At 39.2% G+C, this 16,267-nt stretch overlaps 1 protein-coding gene across 3 annotated transcripts; it reads left to right on the top strand.

The window, feature by feature from the left end:
• The first annotated feature begins 417 nt into the window (after window positions 1-417).
• Window positions 418-16,197, top strand: mapre2 (microtubule-associated protein, RP/EB family, member 2). Of its 3 annotated transcripts, none has more exons than XM_038717853.1 (7): window positions 418-497; window positions 10,586-10,713; window positions 11,382-11,527; window positions 11,664-11,880; window positions 12,141-12,283; window positions 14,506-14,664; window positions 14,859-16,197. In XM_038717853.1, the coding sequence occupies exons 1-7, from the start codon at window positions 418-420 to the stop codon at window positions 14,955-14,957; spliced, it is 972 nt and encodes a 323-aa protein (XP_038573781.1). In that variant the 3' UTR covers window positions 14,958-16,197. The 3 variants fall into 3 exon arrangements, with proteins under 3 accessions (XP_038573781.1, XP_038573782.1, XP_038573780.1); XM_038717854.1 differs by lacking the exon at window positions 418-497 and adding an exon at window positions 586-735; XM_038717852.1 differs by lacking the exon at window positions 418-497 and adding an exon at window positions 7,461-7,745.
• Window positions 16,198-16,267: the final 70 nt, after the last annotated feature.

Below are 16,267 nucleotides of genomic sequence, written 5' to 3'. Positions count from 1 at the left end.
AAATTACTTTTACAATGAATCTACTGTCAGAATTGTTACCAATTAGTTTTCAGCGGATCTGTTGAACGACTAATGGATTAAGTGAAACAGAAGCACATTGCACATTGCGATGTTTTACTAATTTACTAGAAATTTTTAAATTTAAAGTTTTATTAGAAAAATATTTCATTTATATAAAAAATAGAGATGGTGGTGTATTGAGTGAAATCTGCGTCGAATAAATATGTATTAATAGGAAAAGAAAGTGATGTGACACAGACTGACAAGACGGAAAGCTGCATGATGTTCTGAATGATCAACGCATCAAGACGCGATTGGTCAAAGTCGCAACAGATGTCGCTGGCGGGCCAATCAGCTGCAACGCCGGTGAAGTGCTGTCCAATCAGCTGGCCGCCCTCAGCTCCTCGTCTAGTGAGAATGGGCGTTGGAGGGTGGGGTGACTCAGCCGGAAAACAGCAAATTTTAACACCTTGTAACCTGCGGATCGGAGTTCAGTGGTGAGTCTCATTTGCTTTGCTGAACAATTTCAGTCTGTAATTTGATTTGAGACGTGCAGTATGGTGTGTAAATGCAAAAACCGGTGCGTATTTTACGTGTACGTGTCGGCGATTCGTACGGTGATGTTACCCAGGGTCAGGGCATATGTCTGCTGTCACTATTCTGACAGTGTTGGCAGGAACAAAATTAGCTTACTGTAACTTGGCGATTAGCCGGACAAGATGTACTAATGTCACTGTAAGTAGCGTCTGGCTTGGTAAAACACTCATTTTTTTCTTGTGCTTTGGCATTGTTTGACTGTGTAATCGCTTGCTTACCACTCATTGTTTCTCATTTAACTGTCATCTCTAAACACGAAGCCGAGTTAGCTTCATTAACGAGATTTACTGCAGCTAACTTAGCTGCTTCGTGGAGTTGTTAAAACATCTCTCTCGTGTTTTCCCTCCATCAGCAACGACAGTTTACGTTAAAGCTATTTATGAGCAGTGGCGTGCACCGGGGACAGAAGAGAAGAAGAGAGGGTGACCACGGACCACCTTGGTCTTTTGTCTTGGGTGCAAAATTTCCCTTTTCAAATGGCAAATGGAAGGTTTCTTTCCACACATGTTAAGTTACTTGTATCTAACAGGAAAAACTACTGGTATAAGGTGTGAGAAACCGGTGCTGACTCCTATCTGGTCCTCCCTGCCCTCACTTTGGTTTGGTTTGATGTTCCCCTGAAAGTGTTGGTGCACACCCCTGACTCTGTCAAGAATATTTAACACCCTGCGTAGTTGCCTTAAATACCTAGCACACACTTTAACCTGTCCAACCTGCAGGCCAGGGTAACTGTGACCTCTCTGCTATTTTGTGAGTGCTGAGGGCTGTTGGGTGGAGTACCCACCCCTCACCCCACTTGATTACACAGTACAAGAGAAAGCTTGGTGAGCAAGCATGACCGCTTTGCTTTTCCTCTAATGGTATGAGCCTATGCAAAACTGCCCAGTGATTCATTGTAGGCTAACGTACAGCATTAACAGAGACCAATATGTTACCCTGCTTTCACAAAATTGAAAGCAAGCAACATGAACAAAGAAGCTAAACAAAGCAGATGTTACAGCTAGATTACCCTGCCTGCATGCTTTGTTTCTTGTACCCACCTGATTGCTCCATAGCTAGTTAAACCCATTCAGTGGCAACAAATGCATCACACAAAAATACAAATCACAACATTCATGGTGTGTATACGCATTGAGGTCACTGGTTCCTGAAATTACAGCACTGGACTTGACACATCATGTGGCTGAAATTGCAAGTACACCTACATATTTTCTATATCTCAACAGTCTTGGAACCGGCTGAGGCCATGTTCAGACAGACGGTTGGCCAATTCAATTTTAACAGACATTCCTGGTAGCTTTTCTCTATTGTAAAATCCTTCTTTCTGGTATTTAAAGATATTATGTAATTTTTTTGCATCTAATACGCCTTCATATTCATGGCTCTGTTAACCAAACTGGACTTGGATGGTATTTAATCATCTCACCTGTATCAACCTGAAACAACAACGCTGTGCTGTTTTTGGTCTGAAAGCCTGGTAATGCATTGACAGTTCAGTCATTCCTTTCAAAATGTTATTGTGGAGACGGTCCCAACCTTTTTTACTTTAATTTTTGGTGTGTGCTAGCCCTTTTGTGCAAAGCGTCAAAGGAAGACAACCGTCCTAGGCATAAGCAAAAAAAAGCTTACGTGTCTCACATCTTATGGTCTAATATTTACATATTTAATTCTTAGGCTTCACTGTCTAAACATGTGTTTAAGTGAGGCCATGCATGCTGCACATGTGTGATGACACTTTAAGGCTCTTCAGACTGGCAAGTGGCAAGTTCATATCAGTGACAGCCTGGCGATAGCTTTGCCTCCCCACTTAGCAGGGGTTCAGTATGGGGGATGCAGTTGCTGCCCATGGGAACAAGCACAGAGTTTCCCGTTTTCCTGCTGCCCCTGACGTTTGTCATACTTTTACTGCTTGCCGGCAGATACCAAGCGGACCTCTGTGCTTGTTGTGTGTGTGATTGTGTTGAGACCACCACGCTGCAGTAGTCACTTTCCAGTCTGATATGGCCCTTCACATTACTGTAGAAGAAATGTAGCACTCATGTTTTTCATTCTTCGTAGAAACACTTCTAGTGTCCATAGTTTGGTGTAGGGCTGGGCAATATGGCCAAAAATGTTGTGTCACGAAATGTCACGATAAAAACATTTCATTTCATTCAATATCAATAATTATCACGATAAATGTCAAATCATTATTTGTTTAAAGGCTGATTTTTGCTCCTGAGAGAAAATTGAAGAAACCAGATGGTTAATTATGTGGTTAAATTCTTCTTTATGGTCAGAATGGAACAAACACTTGATGCCAAACAGTGGATCACTTCACAAGTCTGAGTCACAACATTCAAAACTATTGTCTTTTTCAACAAATATGATTAGTTAATCTTTTTTCAGGCCTCTTTTTTTTTTTCAACAAAATAAATATTTTAATAGAAAAATTAGGTGCTAATTTGTCCGTGATTCAAATGAATTAAAGCAAATATTTATTGACAGTATATTGAAAATGTATTATATTGTTGTTGAGGAAAATTATATTGTGATAATTATCATTATTGTTTTATTGCCCAGCCGTAGTTTGGTGATTTAATGAGATTAGCACTAGGCTGTGCCTTGTGCTTAGCTCTGCATGAATCTGTGTAAAGACAGAAGAGTAGGTTTGACCGTGTAAAGTCGAGGATCCTGAATATTTATACCTGCAGAATAACCACCCAAGAGATATCCTGCAATTATGCAAGTGTCTTGATTTATTTATCTTAAATAAAAATAAAAACAACACTTAAAGCTTGGGTAGGCAACGTTGAGGAACTAGCACAAGACAGCGAAAAGTATCCTGCCCCCTCCCTCCAAAGCCACACACCTAAAACACATTTTCATGTTCAATGACTGCATTGGCAGAGTGCATGCAGGTAGACAGGCAGGTAGGGCAGCTGTTCAGCTTGATTTATTGATTGCTGTCAGGACCTAAAGAGAATTTCAACAAATATAACACAAATGCTTCTGAAATAAATTGCCTACCATAAAAGAGTATCTTAAATGCACATTTCAGTCCAAAGGTGAATTATTGCAGTCAGTCAAATGTGGAATCCGTGGCACAAACAGCCGCTTTGCTGGCATGTGACTTTTAAAAGCTCCAGTGTGATTAGTTCAAGCTGAATGAAAGAGTGATGATGTCAATTACGGTCACAGTTTCACAACCAAACACTGTTGGAATCTGGAATCAGGGTTCAAAGCAAAGCTTTTCTATAAATCCTGTATCAATTAACAGAAGGCGACTTTGTCAAGCCGTGGCTATGGAGAATGAAAATCCTGTTAAGTAACCATAACAGGCTAAGACTAGTGAAAATTTGATTAACTGGTATGAGACAAAACTCAGAATGGAGGTCAGTATTTTTGGGTGAGATTAATCAGACTTCATTTGTTGGACAGTTGTCTTAATTGGATTTAGGTGGGTTTAAAAGAGTCTTCTTCTTCTTCTTCTTCTTCTTAAGTTCATAAGTTGTAGGCAAAAAGTGACCTCAACTTTGGCCTCATGGTGGCACTAGAAGAACTGTTGTAAGTGATCACACAGAGGTGTGTGAGTATTTGACATCCCTATCCCAGTTTTAAAAGCATTGATGGACAATTGGAAATATTATTGGCCAGTTATGACAGAAAAAGTAACCACTGGAGGTGGAAGTGGTTACTATACTGGAAAATTAGCCTTGTTCAAATGATGCTTCCTCTCCACTATGGCAGGGCTTTGATAAGCTTATACCAGAAGAAGCAAAAAAAACAGCTTGTTCAACAAAACATTTTACCTAGTGGCCTGGCTGACATTAACAAGACTACTTGTTATCTTGACCCAGCAAACTCAGAGGTCAAACTGTTTAGAGATAAGAGTTCACGCGTCACAGATCAAAATGTGAGTTGACCTTTGGACTGATGGTGGTGCTGCTGCAACGATTGATCTCAAAATCTGTACCTGCATTTGTTTTTGACTGTCTGTGTTTAAGTTGACATAAAAACTTAAAGGATTACCACAGGTCTGTGTCAAAAAAAAAGAAAAGAAAAAGCTACTACACAATGACATGAAAGAGTAAAACAACTTTACAGAATCCCTGTACATTTGCCCTGAGGCCTTTGCTGTCGGGTCACAGGGTCTTGCCAGTAAAGACAATGCTAAATTAGTAGAGTTATAGGCTGTATGAATGGCCGGGCCTACTTGCATAAAACATCTTAGCTGTCTTGTATTGACTCTTGGTGCAGTCCAGTGCTGTTATAGAGCTTTTCCATCACGCATGTTAAATACTGTGACCTGCTGGTCCACATTCAGTAGCTTTGTATCATTGATTACTAACCACGTTCATATAAGGTTGGACTGAGTTGGCCTTACTTGCTGATTCACAGATATTTTGAGATTAGGGGTGGTAATGATTCATGGGACATTCGGATACCCTGTCAGTCTCCCAGTTTGACAAATTTTAACTTGAGTACAGCGAAAATAAGTTGAGTAGTTCACCTTTTCAATGTCATACAAGGCTCGAATGAAACTATTTTTTTTCTGACCCATTCAAGGTTGTGGCTCAGCAGAATATGCAACACACAACAAAAGCAGTGTTTTACAATACAAACCCGTTTCCAAAAATGTTGTGTAAAATGTAAATAGAAACAAAATGTGATCTGGAAGACATTGAAATGCCATATTTAATTGAAAATAGCACAAAGACAACATATCAAATGTTGAAACTGAGAAATGTTATTGTTTTTGGAAAATTATATGCCCATTTCGAATTTGATGCCAGCAACACTTTTCAAGGAAAGTTGGGACAGGGTCATGTTTAAACAACACCATGTAAGCGTCTGGGAATTGAGGAGAGTGCTTTCATCTTTAAAGTGGAATGTTTTCCCATTCTTGCTTGATGTAGGATTTCGGCGTCCATGATTTCCAAACTTCAAATTTCGACTTGTCAGACCACAGGACAGTTTTCCACTTTGACTCAGTCCGTCTTTATTGAGCTTGAGCCCACAAACGGTGGCGTTTCTGGGTCTGGTTAATACGGTTTCCTCTTTGCATGGTAGAGTTTCAACTTGCATTTGTGGATGCAGCGACAAACTGTGTTCACAGACAATAGTTTTTGGAAGTGTTCCTCACCCCACGCAGTGATTTCCACTACAGAATCGTGTCTGGTTTTGATGCAGTGCTGTGTGAGGGGCCCGAAAGTCACGGCTATCCAGTATTGGTTTTTGGCCTAGTCCCATGCATACAGAGATTTCTTCTGATTCTCTGAATCTTTTTAATGATGTGAGGTATTGTAGACAATGAAATTCCTAGAATTTTACGTTGATAAACATTATTCTTAATTTGTTGCACTATTTTCCAGCGCAGCCTTTCATAGAGTGGTGAACCCCCCCAAACTTTATTCAGAAGACTCGGCCTCTCTGGGATTTGAAAAAAACAATAACATTTCTTAGTTTCAACAATTGATAAGTTGTCTTTGTGCTATTTTCAATTAAATATAAATGTTTTGCACATCGTCACATTTTGTTTTTTTTAATTTACATTTTACACAGCATGCCAACTTTTTTGGAAATGGGGTTGTATAAAAACAGCAATGTGGCAACACAAACAGGAGATGGCTTAGCAACCACCAGACTTCATTGTTCACATTTTTAAAAATGTGTGTTGAATTTAAGATCCTTGTATGAACCGATAAATATATTTTACACCCTAATGGATATTTGTAAATTTCATAGACAGATTATAGTTAAACGATTAATCGATTTATTGGTTGACAGGAAATGAATTGGCCATCATGAAAATTGATTCATTACTTAAGTCATTTATCAAGCAAAAATGTTAAATATTACTGTTTCCAGCTGCTCAAATAGGATTTTTCTGGTTTTCTTTATCTTTTATGATAGAAAATTGAATGTATTTGGGTTTGGAGGGTTGGTCGGACAAAACAGACGTCACCTTGTGCTTTTGGAAATGGTGATGGACATTTATCAATATTTCAAGACATTTTATAATCCCCCAAAAAAAAATCTTTAGATCACTCAAAATTGCAAATAAGGATTAATGTCATTATACTTTAATCTACTGGTTATTTAATTGATTAATCGATTAATGGTTTAGTCTATAGAAAGTTCCCAGAGCCAAAGGGGACATCAGATGTATTGTTTTGTCCAACCTACAGTCCAAAAGACCCAACGACATACAGTAATCGATCATGAAAACCAGAAAATATTCATCATTAAAAAAAGCTTGAACCAGTGAATATGTGCTTAATTACAAATAATTACTTTACAAAATGAACAATGGATTATCAGAACTGTTGCTGATGAAGTTTCTATCGATTAATCAACTAATAGTTGCGGCTCTAGTTGCATCCCCAAAACATTTAAGTAACAATAAGTTTGGATCAGTTGAACTGACCTGTTTTTATTGTGATATTTTAATTTATTAAGTCATATGGTTAGTAATCAGCACATTTTACTACATTCCGTCATACCATGTGTCGCCATCATTGTCATCAGTACTGCTTTTACCAATTTATAAGGATCTATCTTTTCTTTTTACCCACATCTGTTGGGTGTTGTGGTGCCAAGAAACTAATCTTCATCTAAAGATGTGAAGGTGAGACTGGGTAGGCTGCGTTTTCCTTATCTTAATCAAATCCATACTTTCCATCTGATTGGGTATTGTCTCTGAGCGTCTGATGAGTGGCCTCGCTGCCAAGAGGTTGATCTACATCCCAAAAGCATGAAGCATTGATCTATTTTTTTTTTTTTTTTTTTTAAGCACACGAGCGATCAATGTAATTTGGTGTGCTGAAATAGCCCACCATAAGGAACAGGCAGCCAACCCCATCAGTCACGTGGTATAGGGAGCAGCAACGTCACTAGGGCAGAGATTTGTGAAGAATAAGCAGACAGAAGGAAAGATCCCCGGAGGTGCGGTACTTTCTTAGCATTTGCATCGTTCCTGTTGTTGTCTTTTTTCCCCCGGCCAGAGAGAGAACAGAGTATCTGTTCAACATTTTAGAGACCCAAATGCCCGGTCCCACCCAAGCCCTTTCCCCAAATGGAGAGAATAACAACGACATCGTCCCGGACAACGGATCCAACATCATCCCTTACAGGAAAAATACAGTGCGGGGAGAGCGCGCCTACAGGTAAATCAGTGTAACGTCGTATTTGATTTGATGTAAGAAAGAAATCATAAAAAAATAGAGACACTGCTGCAGACAGAAACCTGCATTCTGGCCTGGCCCTCCTCCTCCTCCTCGTCGTGTGTTGCTTCTGCTTTGCACCCATCCGCTGTTTTCCCCCCTGTTGTCTCCCAGTCTCCTGTCATGTTAGCTATGATGTGTCCGAGACTATGGCGTACATCGCTCCTAAGTTGGCTTGAACCCTTCCTTCTCCTGGTGTGTATACCTCTCCTCGGGAATGATTGCTGTCACCAGCGCAGTGTTGTCAAGTGTTTTGGTGCGCAGTGGCACGAGCATATTTTGGGGGAGTGGGTCCAGCTTGTTAAAATGACAGGAATAAGACAAGACAAGCCGCTCCGGCTGCTAAAACATTCCCATCGTGACATGACAACTTCGCTGCTACCTCATAATCTCTTATATGGCGTTCAGTGTGTTTTGGGGGTGACTTTTTTTACGAGTGAAACCCGCTCACGAGCTGCGACACAAGCCTGATATTTCTCTCCCCATGTTTGAATTCATGATTCAGCCCAGCCCTGGTGTCTGCTGGCTATCCCTGCCCCGGCTAACAAAGCATGCTAGCAGCGCATACATCCGCTTTGTTGACATGAAATCGGCTGGCCCAGTTTCCTTCCTTTCCCAGAGAGTCAGTCAACTGAGGCTCTGCTCCTGCAGTGCCGCGATAGCCCAACTTTAATGCTGAAGGGTTATTATTATCCGGCGTGCCCTGGTGTGACTACTGGATAGTGGTGATGACGATGGTTTATCACGATTTAATAGGATATCAGTTGCTGCGAATAAGAGGGGTGTTTTTAATGCAGCTGTTTGCTTTCAATGAATTAAGATGTGGTTATGCTGCAGCCTTCATTTCTATAGGGGAATTGAAAAGGACTGCACACTACTATATATTAATATATATGATGAATATTACTGGATACTACTTTATTAAATGTGCTTATATACTGACCACATAGTGCATATTGTCAAATCAGTCACTGATTTTGGGATTTAAATTACTAACCTCTACAAACGTACCCTGTGCGTTTGATTGGACTTAAAAGGGAAGACTCACAGGTGTTAACAGGGAAAAAGCAAACAAGGTGTTTGTAGAACGGATAAGTAGTTACATTTTCTCAGTGTAATCAATTAAATATATTGTTCAATATTTGTTCAAAACGGGCTGAGATAAACTTGGATGAGCTTTTAAAATACTTGGCCTGGCTGTTCAGGTATAACCAATGTGTGAGGAACTGGGTTACTAAGAGTTAAGTAATTAAATTGTAAGCATGTATTCTTGCCATGTAGCCAGTTAATCTGTAGCTTAAGGATCAACGTTTTAAGTTCACTGATGCATTATTTGGCACATGGCGTGCTTTTGGTGTGTAGACCTGAATATCCTTAACGTAAGTGGGGCAGCTGCCCTGTGCCGCCAAACGCCACAGTTTTGCAAGCAGGTAAAATTGCGACATGTTTCTATTCCAACTTCTTCTATTTACCATGCAAGTAAAAATCTAATTTTAAGGATCCCAGGCATAAACTCAAATGAGGCCTGCTGCAACCAAGCTATTATAGCAAAGGTGCATTGCTAAAATGGCGTAACCCCCACACTCTGTGTATTCTGTATCCCCTAAACAAAGGAGGTGTATGGTCTGAAGTGTAGAGATACTTAAGTTCAATCTTATTTCAAAAGAGATGCAGAAAACTCTTTGAATCTACTGAAAATGTTTTAAAAGAGCTGTAGCCAAAGTTAGCAACACAAGAACACTTACTGAAACATTTTTCACCATTATGCACACATCATGCATAGGTTTAATTGTTTAGTTTATTATTGTGTCATTAAATTAGGTACAGATTTATAGAGCAGCAATAATTGGTCCTTTAGCCAATTGGCAAAGAAATGAATCTGCAACAAAATGATTCATTTTTAGGAATAAATGTGCAAATTCTCTTGAGAATATTTTATTAAGTGAATATCATTTGGTTTGTTGGCCAGACAAAATGAGACATTTGCAGACATCAACTTCTCTAGGAAATCACAATGGCCATTTTTCACCGTTTTCTGACATTTTAAAGACCAAACAATAATAATTGGCAGATGAATCCATATAAGATATTGCAGCCCTACAGATTTTAAACTCATGAAGTAATTATGAAGATAATATTGTTTACTGAGATAATTTTGGCCAATATGAAATGTTCTCATTGCTACAAGTCCGACTGTATCTTTTTAAAGTGAAGTTTTTCTTATTATTGGAGCTAAATGCTTCGTTATCATACTCCTAACTTTCTATGACTCAGTGGCCACAGTCGAAGAAGATGGGGTACATTCACCTTGTAGAGAGTGGATACCAGTACTGGTGACAGGCGGCGGTGAGGGGTCACGTGTTGATAAGGGCGCTTAGTATCTTGTGCTTCTTTGCGGGTCAGTCTGGCCATGTGTTTAAATGCTAAAGATCACATCATGATCTAAACCTTGGTGCAGTCTTGTTGTAGGGCTTCCAGAGAAATCTGATGTGTGATTACTGAATGTAATATCACCTGATTTGTTGGTGGCTTTCTATAAACATGAATACAGTTTGTTCTATTCAAACTGATTTAATAATTATTAATTGGTCGGTTGAGAGGATTCAGCATGTGTTGTATTTATTGTCTCAGCTCCTGTGTCTTGTATTGTGGTTTGTGTGGTAGGTTTAAGATGCACAGCAACTGGCTGCTGTATTACATTTTATTGGTAAAACAACTAACCTATGTGTGGCATGAGGAAACATGCATTGTTTGTGTTTTTAAGTGGTGTTTTTCTGTTGCAGTTGGGGGATGGCGGTCAACGTATATTCTACCTCAATAACCCAGGAGACTATGAGCAGGCATGACATCACTGCCTGGGTTAACGATATTCTCTGCCTAAACTACACGAAAGTGGAGCAGCTCTCCTCGGGTAAGAACAGAGTGACAAACTTCTCCCTCTTCAGCTTGCCCTCTTACCTCTGCCTGTGCTGCATGTGTCAAAGAAGCTGTTTGAGACGGGAGGAATGTTTTAGAGATTACATCTTCGCCTGTAAAGCGCAGGGTTCAACTGATTTTCTGTGTGAGCTGGCTGTTAAGACAAACCTGTGGAAACATGCTCACCTCTCCCTGGCAGAGAGTTATCTATAAATAAACTAGCCTGCCGTGTTCTCCGGCTGTGACCAAGTAATCCAATTTCAATTTCACTCTCTGCCTACAGAAACACACACACATCCCCTTTCTTAAAATGTAGGCTACTTGTTTGATGTAGATTACTACTTGCGCTTTGTAGTTGGATTTATGTGGGTTTTATCCGCTAGATGACCCACTGCCAGGTTGAGCTGGTGGCCTGTTTTCCCAATGGATGAAGGTCTAACTAGGCTTCAGTTAACAGTAGCCATGTTACCAAGAATGTGAAGAATTAATAGTTTTCTTTTTAAGGAAAGCGTGTCAATGATCTGGACATAGAAAAGGCTCCCAGGCTTTGCAAAGGCAGGCATGATAAATCTTAGCCTATATCTGGACTCAGTGTTCTGTATTTTTATTGTAGTCTTCTAATTTTTGCTTATGTTGTCAACTAACATTTTATTACATCTTTAGGAGCTGCCTATTGCCAGTTCATGGATCTGCTCTTCCCTGGATGCATCAGTCTTAAGAAGGTCAAGTTTCAAGCTAAGTTGGAGCACGAGTACATTCACAATTTCAAACTGCTGCAGGCATCCTTCAAAAGGATGAATGTGGACAAGGTGAGTTTGCTTGGCCTTACTTTAATCTTGTTCAGGGTATGTGCAAATTTCATTTTTGTTATTTTTGTTGCGCACTGTATGAGGGAAAACGGCATGAATCAGCAATTTGGTCCTCTTTTCCTCCTCCTTGATTCAGATTATTCCCGTGGAGAAACTGGTCAAAGGCAGATTTCAGGACAATCTTGATTTCATCCAGTGGTTTAAGAAGTTCTTTGATGCGAATTACGACGGTAAAGAGTATGACCCAGTTGCAGCCAGACAGGGTCAGGATGCCATTCCCCCACCTGACCCCGGTGAGCAGATCTTCAACCTGCCAAAAAAGTCCCTCCACGCAGCCAGCTCCCCTACTGCAGGTAAGCCTCATGTGCTGCTGAAAGGAATGCTGCGAACATTTCTTTTGCTATCCAAGTAGATGTGAAATGTTTGCAGACATTAGGGCGTGTTTTTATATTTATGTACCTGACCCGTGGTGCCTGTGGAAACTTCAGGAACTCCTGTGATTATTATGTCTAAGTTCTTGTAACTTCCAATCTCAGAATGCAGAGAAATTGTTTAAGTCTTATTATGCTTTCAGTCATCCACTCCTGAGTTGTAAACCTTTTGTCTGCTGTAGGAGCATCAAGGTCGAGCTCTACGACCCCCAAGTCCTCAACACCAACATCTAGACCCTCGTCAGCCAAAAAGATCCCTGTACCAACAACTCCTGCCAAAGGAGAGAAAGAACTGGAAGCACAAGTTACACATCTTACTGAGGAGGTATGTTAATGAAAAGCTCATTTCTGACAGTTGGATGTACAATTTTACTATCATTCTGAAACAATCAGATCACCAAAGTGTTAAGTTAATTAATTAGTTAATAGTTGCTAGTTGTCAAAGTGACTTTGTTCACAATCTCTGTCGGTGTATGCACAAAAGAAGGGGACTTGCACTTCCTGACCACGCGGACACTCATAGGCTATTGTAGGCCGTGGACAGGGCATTGAATTTTCTATTGGGTCAATTAAGGTGTAACTCAAAAGGTCAAGGTGTTCCATTTTTTTGTTGACATGTTAACGTTAACTGTAGTTAAACGATGTAACAGCAGTCCGTGTGTATTTATTGATATAAAAATGCGTTTTAGACTAAATAGCAGATAGAAGCTTGGGTGCCTTTCATGCTGTTGTGTGCGTAAAGTTGCTCATCAACGTAGCCTGGAGGCGACAGGACACTAAAAAAGTTTGATGGGCTACAGCAAACTTTAGAAATGTTGAACTTGTTGTTCTGCATGAATGATTATTGACAAGTAGTACTTAGCATTAACTAACGGTAATTAGAAACTGACCACCATGTAGAAAAATTTTCTTACACAAATTTAATGAATGGAAACAACCCACACAAATGAAACTGCTGTCCAACTGGAAATAATATTATACTAGTGGTAAGATATGTAATAAGATATCTGAAATTATAATGAATACACTAACATTAGCCCTAATACCGACCGATAAACAAGGCAAGATGTAAATGGGGAGTACCAGCAGGGCTGGGCAATAAAACAATAATAATCTCAATATATTATTATTATTATTAATAATTCATTTGAATCATAGACAAATCAGCACTTATTTTTCTAATTAGATATTTATTTTGTTGAGTAAATGGGACTGAAAACAGATTTTACCTAATGTTACTTGTGCGTATTTGTCGAAAAAAGATTTTGTCATTGTTTTGAATGTTCTGTGCTTAGATTTGTGAAGTGTCCACTGTTTGGCATTAAGTGGCACAATTAACTGTCTGGTTTCTCCAACTTTCACTCAGCAGAAATCAGCCATTAAACTTGAAAGAAAAAAAGATTTGATATTTTAATCGATATCCACTATGTCCCCATCAGTTTTTTCATCTTTGTTGTAACCCCCGAACGCATTTCAGGCACAGAACTTACTTGTTTACTTGTACATATTTGTTGAAAAAAGATTTTGACAATTGGGCTTTTTCTGTGACTGCTGTTCTTCTACTTGTGAGATTGAAACACAGTGCAAGAGCAAACACATGTTAATGGCTTCCAAAAACTGGCCAAGTCAAGACAGAGTCCAGAGCTTAATCCAATTCAGAATTTGTGGCAGAGCTTGAACAGTTTGGCAAAAAAAAGAATGGTGAGAGAGAAAGCTGAAAAATCAAGGTTTGGAGTTGAACTACAGACCTATCCACATAAATATTGGAAGGTTATTTCTTCTAAAGGTATTATTTACTTGATGGGGGAAAACATTTGAAATTGTATTGTGTATTTTATATTTGCAATGTATGCTTGCCTACTTTACTTTTTCTGCAGATCAGTGTCAAAATCTTATTTGCATCCACTGTGATATAATTTGGTTAAACGAAATATAGAAATAACTAAAAATCCAAGTGCAGGCAAGTACTTTTTATATACATTGTACATAGCTGAGTATGTTTAAAATGTAGAGCTGCACATAGATGGCTCATTAAAACAGAGCCATGTTTATGTCATGTTCCAGTGTGTGGTCTAACAGGTTTCTGCAAATAGTAGCCATGTTGTCATTCTGGCTGCCATAATTTGGTTGGGTACACTTCAGATCCAAGACAAGGACAAAACTAAGATGAAAGCGAGCTGGAACTTGGTCATGTAGTGTGACCAGTAGTCCAAAAAAACCCAAAGTATTGAATTTGTAATGGGATTAAATGAAGAGAAGTCGTAACATTCGTGAAGCTGTAACCAGCAATTGAGTGGTAGTTTTGCTTGACTAAATGGATCAATAGATTATCTAAACAATGGTTGGATAAAGATTGAGTTTTAATCAATAAAAAAATCCATCCTAATCAGTTAGGCAGCTTACTCTACACTACTCTAGTTACATGTGATTTGTGCACTTTAGACAACTTGTATCAGTGACTCGGTTGTCTGTAAGCAAAGTCCACATTGTTTTGTGTTTTTGATGTTGATGCAAAAAAATAAATCTTGTACATTTTTATTTTTATAGGTGAACACATTAAAGTTGGCACTGGAAGGAGTGGAGAAGGAGAGGGACTACTACTTCAGCAAGCTGCGGGAGGTGGAGCTGCTGTGCCAGGATCAGGGTGAAGAACATGCCCCGTTTGTCGATCGGTTAATGGAGGTTCTTTACGCCGCAGACGAACAGGTCGGTCTTGACTTAGATAAGCAGCTTAAGATTTTGCTGCAGTTCTCTCCAGTAAAAGGGACAATTATCCTGGTGGGAGTTATTGTGCGGTTGAAAGAGATGAGAAGTTTAGTGTTTGTGTGTAATCACATGCGTTGGCCTTGGAGCATACTTCAGTAGCACCAGTATTAAGCTGTTTATGCCCCCTTGTTTAGGAAGGGGCGGAGCTGGCTGAGGGTGACGGACAGGAAGTGGACCAGCAAGCCCACGAGCAGGTACCAGATGATCAGCAGGAGGAACAGGATGAATACTGACTGCCATCATCCCTCACCACAGTTACACCCCTCCTTTTTAATATGTGAGAACTGTTACAGGATTTTTATTTTTCCTCATGGTCTATATTTTTTTGTTTTCCCCAAGACTGAGCACATGAAGCATCCTCCTGAATAGAAGCACCATCACGGTTTTTATTTTATTTTTTTGGTATCCCTCTGCTCACTGTTCGATGTTTTTTGTGACTTTTGGTGAACTGCTGTGGCAGGTTTGTGGAGATGTCCTCCACCAGCAGACAAGCTCAGACCATCACAGAAGTTCCCGAGGACTGTGCGTGTGGAACATCAATTCAAAACCTATAGTAGATGTAATGAAATGCTGAAGTTTAGACAGGTAATTATCTGTCAGTGCAAGTGTTAACTTCCCCGGCTTCTGTCCTTTTACATTTATTTTTGTTTTTATTTTGCATATCAACAATATTAATCACAAGAATGCAATAAGCAAAGCCCTGAAAGGGCTTGTAGTAGTTCTTATTTAACCTCCTTCCATATGTTGCACTGACATTTGACTCTGTATTGGACAATCTGTCCATAGACCCTTGTCATATTTATTATTATTATTATTATTTAGCCTTAGAAATAGTGCAAGATTTTGAATTGCATCCTCGTGAAGGAGTACAACACAGTTGAATTGTGAATAAAAATGTAGTATAATGCCATCTTATGACTGTTGACAGCTATCCTCACAAATTACAAGACTTCAGATAATCAGTGTGCTCAACAATGTGTTATTCACACCATTCAAGGTGGTCTGGTGATATAGTTTACTTGGTATGCCATAAACATAGGGAAGGAAGAAACGTTATTGTGGACTAGTCTTATTATGATGCAGCATTTTAAATTTTAAACCTCAGCTGGAACTTGTGGTCTGTTCAGATTTCAGAGTTGTTGTTTTTAAAACCACAGGTCTTAGGGAGACGAGTCTGTTCACTGAGTAATTTGCCATGATATATTCCAGTAAGTACATTGTATACCCTTTCTTAATATTGCATTTACTAATATTGAACTGGGCAGTGCACCATAATGCTTTGTCATATACTATTGTGTAAATGAAAAGGAATGTAAACATGTACTGTCAATAATTAATGAATGGTAAATGTTTTTTTTTCATGTCCCACTCATTATGCATTCCCCAAAAAACGTGTTGCATGTTTGCATTTTATTTGTGAATAACTTGACCTGCTTTTTACATATTTAATAAAAAAACAACTATGTTAAGTGAGCTTTTTGTATGTTTAACCTGCTATTTGAAAGATGTTGAGATTCGGATGGATTTGCTGTAATAAAATTAC

Source organism: Micropterus salmoides, unplaced genomic scaffold (assembly GCF_014851395.1).
Source record: "Micropterus salmoides isolate LMB-PRFRI ecotype aquatic unplaced genomic scaffold, ASM1485139v1 Ms_hic_scaffold_14, whole genome shotgun sequence".
Lineage (NCBI taxonomy): Eukaryota > Metazoa > Chordata > Actinopteri > Centrarchiformes > Centrarchidae > Micropterus > Micropterus salmoides.
The sequence above is the reverse complement of the archived record's forward strand: the minus strand, read 5'-3'. Positions and strand labels throughout refer to the sequence as shown.